The 9749-nt window shown below is 39.3% G+C and overlaps 1 protein-coding gene across 1 annotated transcript; it reads right to left on the reverse strand.

Annotated features, from left to right (window-relative positions):
* Positions 1-4395: 4395 nt before the first annotated feature.
* arsia (arylsulfatase family, member Ia) lies at positions 4396-9235 on the reverse strand. Its single transcript, XM_056472407.1, has 2 exons — positions 8908-9235; positions 4396-5886 (listed from the first exon to the last, which is right to left on the reverse strand). Exons 1-2 carry the CDS (start codon positions 9192-9194, stop codon positions 4494-4496), a joined length of 1680 nt encoding a protein of 559 aa, XP_056328382.1. The 5' UTR covers positions 9195-9235; the 3' UTR covers positions 4396-4493.
* Positions 9236-9749: the final 514 nt, after the last annotated feature.

Genomic DNA, 9749 nt, shown 5'->3' on the forward strand with positions numbered 1-9749 from the left:
GGAAATATGATAGGACTGAAGAAAATAGTAAAATAGCGACATTTAGTGTTTAAATATGGTATAACAAGACGATTAGAAAGCCAAAGTAATGCTATTTAAGTTATATTTGATCTTTGAGGTAACATTATTAGGTTAATAACTGTAGAAAAGAATATAACATGGTGCAGAACTATTACTGTACATTATAATGGTGTTTCACGCTTTGCTGAAGCAATATAACCTTATGATGTTATTCCTTATGTAGAAGCTATAGCCATAGTAAATAAATAATTCTAAATGTTTAAATAAATAAATATAATGAAGCCTTAGAATACTTAATAATTGGTTAAATAAATAAAACCACTTTAATTAAAATAATTAAACATTAATTGAATAAAACTATTTCTTAGAATACTTAAAATTAACAAATAAGTGGAAGTGAACTGAATGCTTAAAATAAAAACAATACTCTTATATAAAAATAATACTTAATAATATAATACTTATAAAACAAATAAATATATAAATAAATAGAAGTGCACTGAATACTTAATAATGCTGCATAATAATTCAATTACATAATAAATAAACAGACATACTAAATACTTTAAAAGTAATACTTTAATTAGATAATAAATAAATAAATAAATAAATAAATAAATGAATAAATAAATAGAAGTGTACTGAATACTTAAAACTAATACTTAAGTTACATAATAAATGCAAGTGTTCTGAATACTAAACTAAATTACGTTGAAAATAAATAAATGGACATGTAAATACTTTAAAAATAATACTTAATTACATAAATAAAAAGAAGTGTACTAAATACTTAAAAATAATAATTAAATTACATAATAAATAAATTAATCAAAAGAAGTGTACTGAATACCTAAAAACAATAATTAAACTACATAATAAAAATATATGTAAGTGTACTGAATACTAAAAAAGTCTTAATTTACATAATAAATAAATAGATATGTACTAAATACATTAAAAATAATACATAAATTACATAATAAATAAATAAATAATTAATTAAATGAATAATAAAAAAGAAGTGTACTGAATAATTAAAAATAAATACTCAAGTTACATAATAAATAAAAAAAGAAATAATAAATAAATAAATGAACGGAAGTGTACTGAACAATTAAAAATAAAAGTAAAAACATAATAAATAAATAAATAAATAAATAAATAAATAAATAAATAAATAAATAAATAAATAAATAAAACTTATAGTATGTAAATAAATACAGTATGGTCTCAATAAAATGAAGTGGAGCTGTTGTAAACATCAGTTTCTCAGTGTGTCGGCCTCACCTGAGAGGCCAGTTTCTCAGAAACACACTTAACAAGCAGACCTTTATACTGTACTGGATGTGCAGCTACTGTAAAGCACAGTCTCTAACCAGTGTACCTGCAGGCAACAGACCACACACACACATATACAAAGATTTAAAGCACACACACACACACACACACACACACACACACACACACACACACACACACGCACACACATGCACACACACACACACACACATTTAAAACACACATAACATTTAGAAGAGAACAGTGAACCTACACATGTACAGTCCTCCAATCAAAATAAATCTAAACCTTAGGTGACCACTAGAGGGCAATCAACATTTACACTAGTCTCAATAAAAGACAATTACAGTGTTTTAAAAAACAAAGCTTGTTTATTTCTGACAGAATATTATCACACATTTATCAAAAGCACTGTGTTTTTAAAAGTCTTTATAACCAGGTTAATCAAGCAACACAACACAGTACATTGGCAAAACTGAACTTGTCATCATTTTCAATTGCTTAGTTTCCTACACACACACACACACACACACACACACACACAGATCAGAGAGACACAAAACTCTTTAATTCCTTCAGCATTGATTGCTCAGAGATTCAAGGTCACAGGAGGCAGAGAGACGATGTGGATGGTTGAGAATTAAGCAGAAACACACTCGCTTCAGTGAATATGATCACGAGACTCAAACCAAAGTCCCCATCAAACAAAGCCTGTTCACTCGGCGGCCATATTGGCAGCTCATCCAAGTCCTATCTAAATGAATGGAGGAATTCTAAATCTCAAAACGGCTCACTAAACACAATTAAATGACTTATTTTAAACCAGCAACAAAATCTGAAGTGATCTGTCCCATTACTGCTGTTGCTTAAGCTCTCATTAGATTTACAACAGCCATTTCCAGTTTGCTCTAGCTACTATGCATGCGCAATGATTGGCACCTATATCCTTTACTGCTGTTACCATGGTAACCAGAGGACACAGTTACAAACAGTGACGAACAGAGACGACACCTGAGCAAAGACTGCAGGAGGACATGATATGTGATGGATGTGTGCTGCTGTGATGTTTTTTTCCTATTAAATCAACACAGACCAGAACGTTAGCGAGTTAGCAGCCAGAAGTTAGCAAGATATTTTTAGATTATTTATTAAATGATCTATTTATTGTATTTTGTTAATGTCTACCCCAACCCTTACCCTCATGCTGCGTTCACACCAGACGCGGATGAAGCGTCATGTGCGAGTGTTTTTACATGTTAAGTCAATGCAAAGACGCGAATAGACATCCTGCGGCACGATACGCGCGAATGAGGCAGCGCGAATGAAGCTATTCGCATGAATGAAGAGGGGCGAGTTGAGTGTTTAGTGCGATTGACGCGCTTAATACGCGCAAATCGCTCAAAATCTGAACTTCAGCGAACACATGAACAGTCAGGAGCTTACTCTTGTAGGGGCGTGATTATGACCTGGCTTAATTTAGTTTTTTTACCGATCCCTCTCCCCCGTCCAATGTTCACTTTCACTTTCTTCCACGACTCCCCAACCCTCTTCACTGTTGTCCGCGACACCCCCGCCCTGCTCACTTTCATCTCCGCGACACCCCCTCCGGCATCCACCACACAAAAGAGCATAGAATCACCAAGAGGCGACACTCTGTTGTTGTTTGGGAAACAGACTAGATGGCGCTAGTGTCACGCGGTGGCCATTTTGGAATGAAAAGTCCAATAGAACACCAGCATATTATAATCTGCAAAATAAACTATTAAAAGTGCTGATGATTGTGATAGTAAGTGTTGTATTGTCGTCTTTCAGGTTGGATCTCAGCTTTGATGCGCTTTTTTAATAAATAAATTAAAAAACGAAGCAGCTGCTTGACATCGAGAAAGCAATGAGATCCGATGGACAGCCGATTGCTTTCACTCCAAAATGGCGGAATGGCTGTTGTTGCAATGGAACATTCTATTGAGTGTCGCCTCTTGGTCATTCTAGGCTCTTTGACCACACCAACAAACAGACAGAAGCTCCGCCCATGATGTGAATCTGCATCTATTGTGAAGTGAATTTGACGCGCCAATGAAGCGAGTAAATGTTCACGCATCTATTTACGCGCGAATAGCGTGATTTATTCACACGTACCGCATCTGGTGTGTAGTAATTATACAGAGCATTATTCATATAATTCATTAAATTACCCATTATCCCTTCTAGTCTATAAAAACTGATGATAGGCTACTTCCTCCTGAAGGCGGGACTTCCACTGCCACTTTAGTAATGCGACTGAACCGTCTTTATATATTTATAGTCTCTGTTCAATTTCAATCTGCTTCTTCATAACAGACAAGTATGGTGGCTGAGAGAGCTCAAATGTACCGCGTGTTAAGAAAAACACTAATTAATTGAAGAAACATCTTCATCGTTTTGACAACACATGAAAATACAGAAACACACTACAAATAATGCAGAGCATAACGGAAATCAGCCGGGAATCCCAAAAACTGAAGATCCATCTGCTTCTGTTCAGAGTCAGCGGTGTTGTTCATTTTCTGTAGGCTTACTCCCTTATTTATCAGGGAGTGGCAACAGGGGAATGAACCGCCAACTATCCAAGTATATGTTTTACGCAGCGGATGCCCTTCCAGCTGCAACTCTCAGTACTGGGAAACACCCATACACACTCATTCACACACACACACTCATACACTATGACCAATTTAAGTTATTCAATTCACCTATAGCGCATGTGTTTGGACTGTTGTCAAAATTGGCCGTAGTTTATGAGTGTGTGTGTGTGAATGAGTGTGTATGGGTGTTTCCCTGTACTGGGTTACAGCTGGAAGGGCATTTGCGGCGTAAAACATATCCTGGAATAGTTGGTGGGTCATTCTACAGTGGCGACCCCTGATGAATAAAGGGACTAAGCTGAAGGAAAATAAATGAATGAATGAATGAATGAACCTTGGGTCATCTGCTGTCTTCTCGGGGGTTTGGAATGACTCAAGGGTGTGAAATGACACAAGCAGTCATTAACAGAATTGTACATTTTGGGTGAGCTATCCCTTTAACCTGCAGTGTGTTTGACCTCTCTCAGCCACCGTAGGGCAAACAGCTAATCAAAGTCCCTAAAATGACCTTCAGCAACGTCTGCAGCAGTCAGTCAATCATGCAGGAAGTCTTCAGATCCTGTTTGACATAATCCGAATATTCAACCTCCTAAAAAACGACTTCATTTTGCAGAACTTCCGCTTCTGCTTCCTGGCTTTTTTCTTCTTGATATAAAACGGCTCCCAGTTCTCTCCGTCTCCTTCCCAGGGGCCCCAGGCTCCTCCATTGCGGCTCGGATCAGCTCTGGGGTCCTCTGAAGGGTAGCGTACCGGCACGGCAGTCCGGTTATAAAACGATAACCGTGCAAGAAGCTGCTTGACTACATCCGGGCGGCGCTCGGCAAGATCGAAACGCTCGTACGGATCATCCGCCACATTGAACAACCACAGAGATTTCTTGGCCTCCGTGTGACGCTCCAAATTCCACCAGGATTCAGGAAAGTTCCCGAGCATCTGAGGAGGAATCCAGTCTCCATATCCTGGATTTCCAGTTAAAAGTTTCCAATCTCCGACTCGAACCGCAGCCTGTACGGCTGTATTCCAGATCCCATATCCATTCTTTAAAGATCCGTGCCGAGCCGCATTATAGAGTGGATCAATATTATGAAGGATCTCGAACCGTGGCGACTCTTTCCCATCACTAATAGTATCCCACATGTCAAATCCGTCAAGTCCTTCGGCTTGGGAAACGTTTCCTCCTGCAAGTCTCATTAGGGTCGGATACCAGTCGGTGATGTGAATCAAAGCTTTGCTAACTCTCCTCCTACGCCTCAACAGCGGACTATGCACGAATCCAATCCCACGAACGCCTCCTTCCCAATATGTTCCCTTTCGTCCCCGCAGAGGCCAGTTGCTTCCTCCGAACAGAGGCTGTCCACCGTTATCGGTGGAAAAGAATATGACGCTGTTTTTATAGTAGCCATACTTCCGGAGCGCGTACGTCACATTACGCACAGCCTCGTCGACGGCAGAAACCATCCCGGCATACTTCCGGCGAAACATGTTCCCCATGCGTCGGTAGGGATAAACGTATTCCTTTGGGGACTGTAAGGGAGTGTGCACCGCCTGGAAAGAGAGGAAGATGAAGAGCGGTTGTGATGAAGGATCGTGTGCCGCCAGGATTTTCCGGACTCTTTGTGTGTATAAGTGTGTTGAATATCGTCCTCCTTGCCCCCACGCCACACGCTCGCCATCGTGGAGGTCGAATCCGCAAACTTTGGGACCGTCACAGGATTTGTAGGTGTAATAATCCACGCTGCCGGTCAGAGAGCCGAAGTAGGTGTTGAACCCGCGGCGAGTCGGCAGGCAGTCCCGCTTGTAGAAACCCAAATGCCACTTTCCCACCATGTGCGTGGCGTATCCGGCCTCCTGCAGGCGCTGCGGCAGCGTGCGCAGCCCAAACGGCAGACAGCTGGGCTGCCGAGAGCGGATTATTGAGTGCTGGAGACCCGTGTGGATCTGATATCTGGAGCAGAAGGGAAAATCAATACATCAGAACTCTCACACATTAACTTCATGCACTGACAGCAGCACACACTCAGAAAATTACTTATTTAAAATGAGCTCAAACAACACAATACTCGAGGTTTTTTGCGACAAATTAATTGATTTAAGTTCATTCCCTTTCCTTTGGCTTAGTCCCAGATTTATCAGTGGTTGCCACAGCGGAATGAACCACCAACTATGTTTTACACAGCGGATGCCATTCTAGCCGCAACCCAGAACTGGGAAATGCTTTATGTTTAACACACTTAAATGATAAAAAACAAATATATTAAGTGAATTACTTCATGTTGTCCAAACACAAATCGACTGAGTGGAATCCAGCATTATTTACAGTGTAAGTAACACAAGAGACAGAGATCTCAAACACACTGCGACATTGTTTTAAGGTTGTTTTAAGACAAGGGTCACCAAACTTGTTCCTGGAAGGTCCGGTGTCCTGCAGATTTTAGCTCCAACCCTATTCAAACACACCTGAATGAGCTAATCAATGTCTTACTAGGTGTACTTGAAACACCCAGCCAGGTGTCTTGAGGCAAGTTGGAGCTAAACCCTGCAGGGACACCGGCCCTCCAGGACCGAGATTGGTGACCCCTGTTTTAAGAGTTAGGCATAGTTTGTTTTAAAAGAAATTTAATACTACCGTACTTTTTTAGGTAATTAAATTTGTTAATGTAATGTTTTATGTTATTTTTCTTTATTAAAGAGGTAGTTCACCCTAAAAAACTGCTCTTAACTATTTACTCAACGAGAGAAAGAAGCCAATAAAGGTTTGAAACAAGTAAAAGGTGAGTAAATTAGGACAGAGTTTTCATTTTTGGGTGAACTGTCCCTTTAAGATAGGTTGAAGATTGTAGTATATTAGTTTTAAAAGTAACTTTTCACAATACGGGTTGTATTAGACAACAAAAGTTAAAGCTACAGTAACACTAAAACTATTGGTCGAGAAAACATTTTCATTAACTAATATATACATATATATCTATATATATATATATGGTGGTGCAGTGGGTATCACATTTGCCTCACAGCAAGAAGCTCGCTGGTTTGAGTCTTGGCTGGGTCAGTTGGTGTTTCTGTGTGGCGTTTGCATGTTCTCCCCGTGTTGGTGTGGGTTTCCTCCAGGTGCTCTGGTTTCCCCCACAGTCCAAACACATGCGCTATAGGGGAATTGGGTAAGCTAAATTGGCCATAGTGTATGTGTGTGTGTGTGTGTGCAAGAGTGTAAGGGTGTTTCCCAGTGTTGGGTTGCAGCTGGAAGGGCATCCGCTGTGTAAAACATATGCTGGATAAGTTGGCGGTTCATTCCGCAGTGGCGACCCCAGATTAATAAAGGGACTAAGCCGAACAGAAAATGAATGAATATATTAGTTAACTAAAATGTTTGTTTGAACAGTAGTTTTAGTGTTAGCTTTAACTTTTGTTGTCTAATAAAACCCGTTTTTGACAAGAAATGACAAACTAAGAACAGTCACTGAAAAACTTATCCTGTAACTGTCTATAGATGGAGCTTTTACAGACGAACACGTCAGTCAAGCGCATGATTATATGTATACATTAAAAATTCTATATAATCATAACACTGCAGATGTGGCGCACTCTCCCGCATGCTGCAAGAAATCACAAAGAATGCAGAATGTCACTGGCGTTGCCAGATCTTGCTAGAAAAACAGCAAACAACAAGCCAAAAAAACTTTAAACCAAATACTTAGAAATAAGACATATTTTATACATATATAAATTATACATATATATATATATATATATAAGAATCTTTAACCTGCACCTCCCTATTAACTCCACCAACTGGACGGCTTAAACCAGTTATAATGAGTGGACTCTTCAATAGCTGCATGCACTATGAAGGGCAGGTGTGTTAACTGAAGCTCTCCACTTGTGTTTTTTGGTTGAATAACTTCTCATCTATTTAATTTGCACCTTTTCATTTAGGAATTGTCAGTGAAAATGCAGTAGTATAGTGTAAAAGTGAACATTGGTGTGCACCTGATAATTTGAGTATTTAAAGCGCTCTTGAAACTTTACATGGTGCACTCGCTCTATATTATTGTTTCATAAGAAAGCATGTCCAACTTTTTTCACCCACAGTTCTCCTCAAATTGATATATAACTCACTTATTGCTTTGAATTTTGCACAATTATATTAACTAAGACTGGAAACGAGTAAGTTCACTAATGAATAACTGTCAAATAGTTAGAAAATAGTGCACACAGAGTATGCTATTACATATGGAACTGCACTGTGATCAAAACCTGCCGGAACTACTTTATCTGAAAATAACTCCACACCTTAGAATGTTCATCAGCCAATCAGAATCCAGCATCCAACATCCCCATAGAAATAATGTCAACGTGAAATTGTTTATTAATATGTTTTGTTTATATTAATGTTAATTGAATCCGCCATTGGGTGTTTGCTGAGGCCCCCTAGTGGTCCCTTACTAGATGACCACTCATTTACTGTAATAGGATGCTTTATTATTAGTATCTCCTCTAAAAAATAACACTTAGAAATTTGCATTTACATATCTAACAATGCCCATTCATATATATATATATATATATATATATATATATATATATATATATATATATATATATATATATATATATATATATATATATATATACATACATACATACATACATACATACACATACACTTAATCATAATTACAGTTGCCGTGGTAACACATCAACTACAGTAATATAAACAAACTATAGGGTATACTATACTGCAATACACCAGTTTACTGTGGTAAAAACTGAAGTATACTACAGTATTTATCAGTTCTCTATTGTTATTACTACAGTATGCTATAAATATGTCTAAAATATACATTGGAATATGCTTTAGTTACACTGTATGTGGTGTAAATTCATGTCGATATCCATATTTGACTATAGCCAAAATCAGCAGTAGATAGCATGCAAAACAAAGTAAGTGATCGAGAGCGCGCTTTACCTGCCGGTGATGAACTGGCTGCGCGACGGGGTGCAGATGGGCTGGATGTAGTAGTTCTCCAGCTTGACTCCTGCGGCCGCCAGCCTGTCCAGTGTCGGAGTGTGGATGTCTGTGTTGTGGTATCCGATGTCGTTGAAGCCCTGGTCGTCTGTCATGATGAAGATGATGTGCGGGCGCGCGTGGTTCGGCTGCTCGACTTGGTTCGGACCCGTCCAGTCCTGGGTGAGATCCGCCACACTGAGATAACCCAACACGGAGAGCGCAAGTAAAGCCCGGACTGCCATCATAAACGAGTTCACGAGACTCCACGCGAGGCAGAAATCATGAATGACCCACTGAGCTGCAGATGTGTGCATGTGTGTGAAGTTTGTGCGCGCGCGGCGAGGGTCTGGAGCGCGCCTCAAAACACAGCGAGTTCACTAACTAGTGCGCGCGTCCTGCATGTGCCCATGCTACCGCTGCTGTACAGATGATTAATCGAAGGTTTAATCAGTTTTAATGGCTCATTTCAGAAGTGTGATCACATTCGGGTCTATTAATTGTCCTTAAACTGGAATGATGCATACAGCTAATGTTTTTGAAATAGTGTGTGTTCTGTGGCCATTAGGTGGTTGCTAAGGCATCGCTAGGCAGTTTCTAGGGTGTTCTGAGTTCAGTTGCTAAGGTGTTGCTAGGGCATTCTAAATGGTTGATAGGTGGATGACAAGGCATTTCTTTGCGGTTGGTACGGTGTTCTGAGTGGTTACTAGGTGGCTGTTAAGGTGTTGGTTTGTGGTTGCTAGGGTGTTCTGTGTAGCCAATAGGCGGTCAATAAGACAAAGCTAGGCGGTTGGTAGGGTGTT

Source organism: Danio aesculapii, chromosome 14 (assembly GCF_903798145.1).
Source record: "Danio aesculapii chromosome 14, fDanAes4.1, whole genome shotgun sequence".
NCBI classification, from domain to species: Eukaryota; Metazoa; Chordata; class Actinopteri; order Cypriniformes; family Danionidae; genus Danio; species Danio aesculapii.